Below are 12,500 nucleotides of genomic sequence, written 5' to 3' on the forward strand. Positions count from 1 at the left end.
AGCGCCGGCTACTACTTATTCACACATTAAGTCGAGTGAGGCAATGTGTGGACAGTGCTTTCTCAAAGAAAAGCTAGGCCGCAGTCAACGTTTTTCAGTTATTGTCGTCCATCCACTTACTAACTAAATCCTACTGTCGCTCGACTTAAAACCTGACAAAACATGATATCATGAAATCGGCGATGAATGCCACGACAAGGACAAAAGCCAAATATCTCAAGGTGCGACTCTACTTGAATATTCTGAGGTCAGTTCTATAAATCTAAATGGATCGCTGAGCATGGGGTGCCTACGGAGAAATCTAGAGTCTCAATCATGTGTGACGAAAGCGCACTGATATGAATGGGTCTTCCATGAGGTGGTTCATTGTTCAACATTCAAGAAACCATTCTCTGTATGTGGATTCAATAGAATATTTTCAGGAATTCCAAATTCAGATCTCTGAAATGCGAACGTATAGTAAAACAACTCAAGCCTTTGACAATCCTCAAATATTCATTCATTCATACATAGGAGGCACCGTGGCTCAGCGGTACGGTCTTTGCTTCGTACCCGCAAGGTACCGAGTTCGAACCCCTGCCCCGGTGCTGTGTGGCCTTGAGCAAATCACCTCGCCAAGCTAAAATTGCGGCACTGCATTGAGGCTGACGCCTGGGTTATTCCAGTCTTCCCTTGGAATAGACCCTAAAGACAAATTTCCCCTTTGGGATGAATAAAGGTAATTTTATTTCATTTATTTTTTATTTGTTCACCAATTCATTCACTCAATTACACATTCGCCCATTCTCATACAAGTGCACGAGAGGCCCTAAATACAAATTGAAATGGTTTTAATACTTCGAATTCTTTGATTTTGTCCGATGTATGTAATGTTCAAAATTCAAGATTGGTTCATTCTAGCCGTATCGTTGTCGTTGCTTTTTTGTTTGTTTGATAAATTCAACATCATTTTTGGGGTGACAAATAAAAATGAACCACGGAGACTTTAAGCTATAAAAACAGATTTGATTTGTCCGTTTGTATTTCTGTCACAATTTGAGCTTAACGGAAGGGGTGTTAACCCTTCGACAACCCCCAACTTGGAGGACCAGGTGACTCAAAAAGGGGCAGTCACATGTCGTTAGTCGCCTTTTACGACAAGCTGGTTTGGCGTTGGGCTATTTTTGCACCCCCTCTGTTGAGGGACCCCGGACACCACACGGGGGAACAACCAGGGTACCAAGGGAAAAAACAAAACAAAAACAATACAAAACGTCTAGGCACACGATATCAACGGCGGTAAGCGAGGCGTAACAGAGTTGTATAAATTTGATTACTTGGCAGTTTCTATTCTTCGTCCAAACAACGTATCTATTGAAAAAAAAAGTAAAGAAAATTATATACGACCGATAAAACTTGAAACACACACAAACAAAAACAATTACGATAAGACACGGACACGCACACTCTCTCTCTCTCTCTCTCTCTCTCTCTCTCTCTCTCTCTCTCTCACACACACACACACACAAATATATGCATGCCCACATATATACACACACCCAAACACAAACACATACACCCCCCCCCACACACACACACACATACACACAGAGGGAATCAAATGAAATTTAATAAAATAATAAAATAAGTAAAATAAATAAACAATTTGCTACTATCCTCATCATCTTCTTAAAAATAGTTTGATTACGTACAGATTACATCAGTGGACCCGGCTGAGGGCGTCTAATCACATGCCAGTTTAAAAAAAAAAAAGGAGGGGGGGGGGGGGATTCGAAATTCGGCAAGCAATTTGCGACGATTTCTCAATTCAAGACAATTATTAGCCAAGCTTTTAGATGAATCGTTTTCAAGTAGACGTAGATAGATATGGTTCGATAGATTTTAGCGTATTATCATCTTCAGTAATAGTTATTATATTCGGTACTAGTTTTTGGTGTTACATTTTTTTTTGGGGGGGGGGGGGTTGTTTTTAAACTTTTATTTTTAAAATTTGTATAATCATAAATGGGTGATTGGACGAAGGCCCTCTCAAAACCAAGTGTGTGTGTGTGTGTGTGTGTGTGTTTGTGTGTGTGTGTGCGTGTGTTAAAGAAAGAGTTAGGGAGAGATTCATATGGATATACATATTAATTTATAGGTAGATAGATAGATAGATTGATAGATAGATAGATAGATAGGTAGATAGATGGATAGATAGATAGATAGATAGATAGATAGATAGATAGATAGATAGATAGATAGATATTATTTTGATATTTACCACAATGTTGGAGTCAGTCTAGATCGATGTTTCAGGCCTTTTCAGCCATCGTCAGGACTGTGTGGTGCATGAGTTTGGTTTGTTGTCTGTTGTTGTTTGTTGAAGTGGTTCCGGTTTGTAGTTGATGAATAAGTACTTCCGTCGATGTGAACAAGTATTGTACATCTCATTTTTCGTGTTGAGTGTGGCTTCATGAGGGTGTTTGATTATAGTACACTCAACACGAAAAAATGAGATGTACAATACTTGTCCACATCGACGGAAGTACTTATTAATCAACTACAAACCGGAACCACTTCAACAAACAACAACAGACAACAAACCAAACTCATGTAACACACAGTCCTGACGATGGCTGAAAAGGCCTGAAACATCGATGGAGACTGACTCCAACATTGTGGTAAAGATTAAAATAATAATTCGGTCAATTGCTAGATGTCGAGCACAATCCGTACCATATTTGTATCAAACACGATTCAATAGATAGATAGATAGATAGATAGATAGATAGATAGATAGATAGATAGATAGATAGATAGATAATAGATAGAGAGATAGATAGAGATAGATAAATAGATAGATAGACAAATAGACAGGTGGATAAATAGATATATTAGTAGATAAAGTAACAGTATAAGATAACCAAAACAAATTATATTAAATAAAAGGCGAGATTAATTATAAACGATCACTGGCCATATAAATGATGAAACCATCAAATTTTTTTTTGGGGGGGGGGGGGGGGTGATTATTGATAGAGATTTTAGTCAAAAACTGGTAGCATTGGAAGTATACCAGATAATCGAACTAGGCATTGAACACACACCAAAAAAAAAATCATGAGAAAAAAATAACAAAAAAACAAAAACAAAAAAACAAACAAAAGAACAACAACAAAAAACAACCCCCCCCCCCAAAAAAAAAAAAAAAAATATACCGCCCACCCCCCCCCCCCAACAAACACAAACAAAATTAAAAAAACCTTTGAATTTTCTAAATGAGAAAAATCATCATGTTGATAAAAGTACGAATGACAACTTGTATAGTACCATTGTCAAAAATTGAGGTTTTTTTTTAGCCTAGTCCATGCAGCCACAGTTTATCCCGGTTGCTGTTGCGTTAAACAAATATTTACAGTTGCTCGCTCCCCTTTGGATGAGATGCTATCTTTTCGAAATATATATCCCGCCTGATTTAACAGACGCGGCTAAATGTCTAAGCAGAGGGACGCGAAAAAACAAAACAAAACAAAATAAACCAAAAGAGAAAAAAATTCCAACAAAACAACAAAAAAAACAAAAAACAAAACAAACATACAAAAAAACACACCAAAAAACAAAAACAAATAAAACAACAAAACAAAAAACAAACAAGACAACAAAACAAAAAACAAACAAAACAACGAAACAAAAAAAAACAAAGCAAAAAAACAAACAAAAACAAATACAAACGAACAACAAACACATCGTTCAAATCCAAGACCGATATTAGCGAAAGAGAAAGAAATGAAAAGTATTTTTAATTGATGATTTCATGTCATAAAGCGACAGCAAATGTTTTGTCGGAAAAATATAACGTATTTTAATATTATGTGATTATCTGTGACATCATGACAGTGTCTGTCAATGAAGTCACATTTTGTTCTTTGTAACCCCCCCCCCTCAATAAATTACAAAAACAAAAGCAAAAAACAAAACAAAACAAAAAAACAAAACAAAACAAAAAATAACAAGAACAAAACCAACCCTCCAAAACAAACAAAACCATACAAACAATAACAAAACAAACAAATAAACTAAAAAAAAAAAAAAAAAAAAACGGGGTTTCTCGTGTAATACAATAAAATAAATTAACAAATTAACATAACTTTACAAACAAAACTAATCACCATTGAAAAACAAACAATTAAACACGTAAAGAGACTCACCCTGCAGTAAATACAGTAAGAGTTCTGATCAAAAGGCTCCGTGAGACTCATTTTGCCAAATTTCCTTTGTAAAAACGTGTAATTATTGCTGTCCTTTTAGTTGACGAATAATGTTTTTAGTAGGAAATAAAATCACTATAACTCGTACTATATTATCATTCATCATTTTACAAGATATTACAGAATTGATATTTCTATGCTATGGGTATTTCTATCTTAATTTCTTAACCAAAAAAAAAAATTCAAATCCAAAATTATTATGAGAAATTTACGCCATTATGCCTCTCCTACTACAGCACATCATTGCAAAAAGGGAGATAAGAACAAGTAAGAAAAATATTAGTGGGCAATCATTGATTTTGGAATATCATCAATTGTGCTTATCTGGCATAATCGGTGGGGGCCACTGTGGTAAAGTTATATTTATTGAACGACGACAGGGTGTGACGAATTGTTGACGGAAAGGTCGGCGATCAGATAGTCTGCTGGGGAAAAAGAGGGTGAGGGCGGGCGGTGAAATAGTTATAATTTATTGCTTGTATTACATTAGAAAATAAATAATAAATGATTCGTAGAGTTACAACAGCTATTTCAGTATTTCACTTGAATGTCCCGGTATGTGTGTGTGTGTGTGTGTGTGTGTGTGTGTGTGTGTGTGTATGTGTGTGTTGTATAGAGGGCGAACAAAAAAAAAAGAAAAAAAGAAAGAGAAAGAATGGTTTTGAACCGTGTAATAATGAATCGCAAATAGATATCAAAACATAACAGAAAACAAGTTAACGAAAGATAAATAAATAAGTCAATAAATAAATAAATAAATAAATAAATAAATAAATAAATAAATAAATAAATAAATAAATGAAAGGTGAAAATTATTGCGGATTAATAAACATTAAATAAAAGCTGGCTATAAAGGAATGAATGTAAACAAAAATAAATAAATTAATAAATGTATAATAAAAACAAACTAAAACAAAACAAAAATAGCACCCCCCCCCCTTCCAAATTATCTTTGTCGACAGCGCACTGTGCAATTTTGTATTTTAAATTAGCGTTTTTGTAAACCTGAGACAGCTAGCGTTGTGCCAAGTCACTCGCCTGTTGTTGATTTTTATATTTTTTTCTGAGAGGAAGATGGGAGTGGCAAGTGTCATTTAGGTCTATTAGGTCATTAGGTAAACAAATAAACAAACAACAACAACAACAACAACAAAAACAAAAGAAAAACACACAAAAAAACCCCACAAAAAAAAACACAAAAAACAAAAACATTAACATACCCCCCTCCCCCTTTCCGAAAACTTGAGGTTTTTGTGTTGAGCAATATCATATCAATATGCTCAAAGTGCTCTACAAAAGGTCATAATCCAATACAACACTGTAGGATAAGCCATGACCCCGTTAAGGCGCTATAACAGTTGTTTTGTTTTTGGACAGAGACAATGTTGCTACCGACCAGGTACTCATTGTATACCTGAGTGTGGTGACAGAATGCGAGTAAAAAAACCTTTTTCCAAGGACTCAATTTGGCGCCACTAAGATTCACAAACATAATATTATATTACCATTCCTACATTCTTATACAGAATTCACAGTTACTATGATTCGATAATGTGTTTTTTTGTTTTTGTGTGGCCAAACTTACAAAAGCATGAAAAAACCGACATGACAACAGTTACTCCCTTTACAAGCTAGGTTCGTGGATAATTTTGTGTTAAATCTTAACAATCGACGTTCGTAAACCTACATACTTTTATCTTAAACATTTACAAGCAGGGTTTATAGTACATGTTATGTTTAACTTTTACAAGCGAGGTGGGTATATTATTATAATTTTCATTCTATTTTGGGTATTCTGTTGATCATTTTTTTTATTAAACCGTTACAAGCGGGGGGGGGGGGGGGGGGGGGGGGGGGGGGGGGATAGCTCAGGGGGGTCGTTGATCATTTTATATCAAACCTTTACATGCAGGTTCGTTGGTGATCTTTTATGTTAAAATTTACAAGCGAGGTTCATAAATTATTTCATGTTAGACTTTTACAAGCCGGTGTCGTTTGTAAGCTAATCTCAAACTGCTAAAAGCTGTTGGCTTTTCCCCCACGAAGCTCTAGTTGCATTAGGGTCACGGTGATGAGCAAATAAATATTGTGAGAAATAAGGATTTGTAAGAAAATTAGTCTCGCCGTTAATGAGTTACAACAAAATTCCAGTTGGTTCGATATTTTCATCATTACTATTTCAAAATCTATACGGCAACATTGTCAGAGAAAACAACTTATAGTGGATGTAGAACATGTTAAATTGCCGTACTATGTTTACCTGTTACAATATTTTAAATATCAGAATTGAAAGTGAGAGTCGAGAAAAACGTATTTAAAGCACCCTCTAAGGAAATATTTAAAAAAAGAAAACGATTTTATTTCTTGCTTTTATTTAACAGGTTAATAGCGCTCTTAAGTTGAAACTAAACATTCGAAATAGAAAAGGGGGCTTCAATTTAGGACAATATTCACTAAATGTGCTCAAAGCACTTTACAAGGGGTCCTGAGACAAACACAATGTGGGATGAGACCTTAATATAAGACGCTATTACATTTTTTTTTCGACAGGGACAACGCTGTTGCCGGCCAACACTTATCTCAACACGGAGTGTGGTGCGGTACGAAAATGTGAGTAATAAGCATTTTCCAAGGACTCAATATAGCGCCACACATACCGAAACTCGAACCAGGTACCTACCGGTCAGAAGGAGAGTGTCACATCATTAGGCCACAAAACCGCATGTTGATATTATATGAAAACTCTCTCTATCTCTCTCTCTCTCTCTCTCTCTCTCTCTCTCTCTCTCTCTCTATATATATATATATATATATATATATATATATATATATATATATATATATATTATATATATATATATATATATATATATATATATATATATATATATATATTCCTGGAATTTTATAAAATATATTTAACTGTAAATAATACTATAAATGGGGATGGAACTATTCTCATTAAATTATTCTGACAGACAAGCTGATAGATTTCAAGATGTGAACGAATGATCAAGTCGGAGAGGTGGGGAAGAATTGGGGTAACAAAGACAAAACAAAACACGACCTTGTCAAGTTTCAGACTTGAAGGAAAAGTTGAAACGTTCAGAATCTCAATTCTAAGTCACACAAAATGTTTCAATCATTCCTACTTTTCTTTCCGTCTCAAACTAACACACTTTCATTCAACTTCAAGCCATTCGACAACACGCCATTTTGAACAGAAAATACAGTGTTGTGTTCAGTGAGGGGACAAAGACTAATTTTCAGATACGGGAGAGCGCAGAACTACTGCGAATAAGCACATCGTTTCAACGTATAGCCGAAGATAAACAAAACACTAGACCCTGAACAAAGCACGTGGTTCGCAAACAAATAATATTACTCTAGTAATAAAATTACTTTTCTAACTCCAATTATTATTATTATTATTATTATTATTATTATTATTTAAAAATAATAATAATAATAATAATAATAATAATAATAATAATAATAATAATAATAATAATAATAATAATAATAATAATAATAATAATAATAATAATAATAATAATAACAATAATAATAATATATACTTTATCCATCCAAAAAAATGGAAATTCGTTTACAGACGTGGCATGCATGAAAATGTTCCCCTTAATCACGTTACTGTGCTTTAAGTAAATGGTACTTCTGAGTACAGTTAGGGGCACAAAGGGATAAACAAAAATAGTGGAGATACAATCTACATAGAAGCTATCACTGATCAAACCCAGGCGTTCCTTATCACGCAACGTTGACTTGGATATGCAAAATTGGTATAAATAGATAAATTAATGCGGGATGCGTTTGAAAAGCGAGTGACGCTCGGATTGTGACGACGGTTACGATGAATGGGAAACGAACCTTGAAAAAAGGTATCTCAATCTAGATTTGACAGTTTGATTTGAGGAGACTCGTGTGAATTGTGTATTTCAAAACACAACTCATGCGTGACTGATATCACTTATTCAGCGCATGCAAGAGTTGTGATCTAATTACTGTGCAATGACGAGATTTCAGAGTTGTCGGATTGGGCGACAAGTCGCGAATTGGGCTACTTTTTCATGCTGTTTGCGACAAATAATATGAATCTGTGATTTTTTTTCCCTTACTTTTGCGACTTATAGCTTATACCTTTGCGATTTCGCAAAAAGATTTCTGGCAACACTGCGAGATTTTACAGATTAAAAAAAGGAGTGGAAAAACACCGACCTTGTTGATTTTAATTGAAATAAAGATTTATATCCTGTGAGGAGAAACGAGTATATAACATTGGGGAGTTGTTACACGATCAGGAGGGAAAATCAGAGTTGGGTAGCATAACGTGAGCATTTATAAAGCGCAAAATCAACTAAACGTGCCCAAAGCGCTTTACAAAGGGTCCCTAGTCAAAGGAACTTGATGTGTAGGACAAGACATGACCAGTGACCAGTTGTTGCTATCGATGCAGGAAGACGGTTAATCTTTCACCTATTTGGTCTTGTGGTATGACACTCGCCTTCGGATCGGAAGGTCCTGGGTTCGAGCCCTGCTCTGAGTACAGCATAGTTGAGTCCTTGGAAAAGGTTCGTTATTCACATTCTCTCGCCGTAATCAAGAAGAAAATGAGTACCTGTCCGTTATCAGTGTTGGCTCTGTCGGACAAAAATAAATTGTCATCTTGCTTAACAGGCGCATGATTCATCCAATATCTTACGTGCTTCGTTGGCCAGGGATCCTTTGTAAAACGCTTTGAGAACATTAAGTAAATATTGCTCTATATAAAAGCTAATGATATTTCTCTCTCTGCCCCTCCTAGTAAAAACAGTAACGCGAAAATATACCACCCCCTCCCCTACAATAAAAATAAAAAATAAAATAAAAACATATTTTAAAGGTCAGATTGTTAAAGGTTAAATTTAACTGTAAAAGGGCAAATAACAAGTAGTATCTTTTAATATTTTAAAGAATGTATTTCAAAGAAAAATAACGAAATTAGAATCGTTTGAGGGGTAGAATAGAAGATTTCATGCATTCTTGCGTTTTGGAATCCTAACTTTGTTCCAACTGTGCAGTCATGAGCTCACGGCAGCGATCGGAACTCATCTTGAATTCCAAAATGCAATGGTACAAGAATCTTACAAATAAAAACAGTCACCCCATGATTTTGTTTAGTTGTGTGTAAAATACTACCTTACAATGAGATGATAAAAACCAACAATTGTATCAGTTTTAAATCAAATAACAGAGTAAAATCACCTCCCTTACAACAATTAATTTAAAATGATATTTACCCATCGGATTGAATAGTAGACCATTACGTCAAAACTTCAGCTTAATTTTCTCCCGTTGACCGGAAAGTAATTCGGAAATTTTCTAAGACAATAATAGAATACTCTGAACTTTAGAGAAAAACAAAACCAAAAACAAAGAAACAAAAAAAAAACAAACAAAAAAACAAAACAAAACAAAACAAAACCAAAAAACAAAAACAAAAAGAAAACAAAAAATAAAAAGCAAATACAACAAAAAAACTGGTTCTCGCCCCCCCCCCCCCCAACCACACACAAATAAAACAAAACGAAAAAAACAAACAAATCTATGCGAACTCTGCTTTCGGCAGGGTGTCCTTGGTCAAGACACCTTAGACAGGAATATTAGGTCATCTTTCAATGTTTAAACTAGACTTGTTAAACGCCTTCAAGTTTCTTTTGCATAACATTACGAGGTTCCGAGCATTTCGGTTATCCAACTCGTAAATTTCAAACGGTATCCCAATAATGAAAAATCAAGCAAACTGTCAACTTGACTCAAGTGACGCTGATTTAATTTGCAATATATTTGATTGATAAATCAACAGGGAAAACATCACGCTCAAAAGAAACAAAAGCAAACAGACATAAAAAAAAAAAACAAAAAAAAAAACAAAACAAAAAAAAAAAAACAACAAAAAAAAAAACAAAAAACAAACTAACTAACAAACATAGAAGCATACAACAACTGAGGAATATCGTTGTTCCCTGTGACAATGCACAATACATTTTCATCAGGAGAACACGAACAACGGGTTTTTAAACAAACAAATTACCTGAGTCATAGCCATGTGTAAATTAAACGGGTAAATAACTTTCCATTAGTTATCATAATATTTTGCCGACAGAACCCACCACACAACAGTGATGAATCCATTCTCAATTCCCTAAAAACACGGATAAATTGACATTTTCATTGTAGTCTCCCTTCAGTCAACTATATTCATAGTATTAGATACCCCCCCCCCCCCAAAAAAAAAAAAAATGCCTTTGTGCATAAAGTTATCTCTAAAACCTTTAGCTTGGTTGATTTTCGTAAGATTTGAGATGTTGTTGAGGTTAAAAAAAATCACCATTTTAAAAAGAAATAGGATAAAGGACACATATTTCATACAAAAACAAAAGATATATCAATGATAATAAATTCACTATTACTTACACCTTCTTCTGGCTGTGACCAAAACTCTTGGGGAATCGTCACGAAATGAACTTTATTGAGTTTTCTCCTCTGGTGTAGCCGGAGACGAATCTCACACATACACTCATTAACCACACCGCAGCCTACGCAAGGCCGTGGGGTGGACATGATAACAAACTTCAACAACAAAAACAACAACAACAACAACAACAACAACAACAATCCTACCGATTGTTCGTAATCATACGACTACGACACCAAAATGTCATAACAGTTACAGTTTTAGCATCATAAATTCCGTATCCATTAATCAATCGCAAAAAGTAATATCCAAAGAGATAATCATGACTTTCACTAATTATCACATAATATTATATCTTAAAACCACGGGCCAATTTTAATTTGTTTAAACAAACACGATAATTTTGGTCGTCATCTCATCAGACTCAGTTTCAATGGTGTAGTAATGTTAACATCAATGACTATCAAACGGATAGGGTTTTGGGTAACAACAGACAGTAAGATACAAAGTAAAGTGATTGACAAGTACCACTTGCTTGTAATGACGAACCGATAATCAACCCTAGCGTTGTTATCATTAATTTAGGTATGGGTATCGTTACCGTGATGAACTAGCGGTTATTATAAGCTACCATCACTGATAATACGACATTGTTTGCTCTCAGCAATTGTGTCGCATAACGGAATTGCTGAACAATATTTACCCATAAAGGAAACTAACCATCCCAAGAACCATAAAATGCTGCCCAGACATGAACAAGTAATCCTGTTCCGCCTCAGGACAGGCCAATATATAATATTAATATGCGCAGACGCATGAAACTGATACAGTCACCAGTCTGCTCATGTGGTGAGAAAGAGGAAGATGCAGAGCATATACTGAAGCGATCCAGAAAATACTCATCCCATAGAGATGAGTTCGACTAATTTTGAGGTGCTGAGTTCGATTCTGATATTATATTTTTTAGATCTGATCACAAAAATGTGTTTTAAAAAATAAATCTCAGACGATTGAAATGGCTGATGACTCATCACGCGATCCGACCAAAATAGTGCATGAACAATTCCCAGCGTCTTACCGGAAATGAGCAAAAGACGTATCGTTTCATATCGGTACATTAGACACGGGTTGCTTTTCTTTTAGTAGTCAGATAGATGGAAATAATGGTGTCCTTTTTTTTTTTTTTCGAAAGACTGACGACTTTTAGTCGGTTCGATTCTGTTTTGGTGGACACGGGGCCTTAGACGACTGGTTCAAAAGACGAAGAGGCAGACCCAAAGAAACGTGGAGAAGATCCACGGATAAAAAGCTAAAAGTACCTGGTCTAACCTGGAAAAAAACATCGGTGTCCATGAAGCACTAGCGATTTTAAATACCCGCTAGTACCTAAAGTCTGGAAAACAATACATTTCACCAATGTCGAATGCGTTAAAGTATGTATCTGTTGTTATCTCTTCTGACCCAAAGAACAGATCACTGATGGCAGGTAAACTATGGTTTACACTTTCTGAAACCGATCCGGCTATGCTTGCTCAACATTGGCAGAAAAATTCAACGATTCTATCATAAAATCATTAGAAAATAAAAACATTATGAAAAGCAGGTTCAGTTAGTGACTTTCATGTTGTGAGTGGACGGTTGGGTGACTGTAATCGCGAAACTCTGACCCCTGCATTGATTCATTGCCTAAGGCGCTTAACGTCCATGACCCCGTCGACTCAAGTGCGAGTAGGTACCTGGCTAAACGCAATGGTGAATAATATAAAAGCACCGAGTGC

The 12,500-nt window shown here is 35.2% G+C and overlaps 1 protein-coding gene across 5 annotated transcripts in view; it reads right to left on the reverse strand.

Annotated features, from left to right (window-relative positions):
• Nucleotides 1-12,500, reverse strand: part of LOC144965372 (uncharacterized) — a 75,576-nt gene that overhangs the window by 54,309 nt on the left and 8,767 nt on the right. Inside the window, exon 1 of one of the 5 annotated variants that reach the window (XM_078900631.1) lies at nucleotides 10,722-11,264. The exons of 2 other annotated variants lie outside the window; for them this stretch is intronic. In XM_078900631.1, the coding sequence (XP_078756757.1) occupies nucleotides 10,722-10,868 (147 nt within the window). In that variant the 5' untranslated portion in view covers nucleotides 10,869-11,264. Of the gene's footprint in view, nucleotides 1-4,187; nucleotides 4,386-10,721; nucleotides 11,265-12,500 lie in introns of those variants that run through there. 2 more of the 5 variants (XM_078900632.1, XM_078900633.1) reach the window with 2 other exon arrangements.

This window comes from Berghia stephanieae, chromosome 2, assembly GCF_034508935.2.
Source record: "Berghia stephanieae isolate SIO BIC M18660-M18661 chromosome 2, UCSD_Bste_1.3, whole genome shotgun sequence".
NCBI classification, from domain to species: Eukaryota; Metazoa; Mollusca; class Gastropoda; order Nudibranchia; family Aeolidiidae; genus Berghia; species Berghia stephanieae.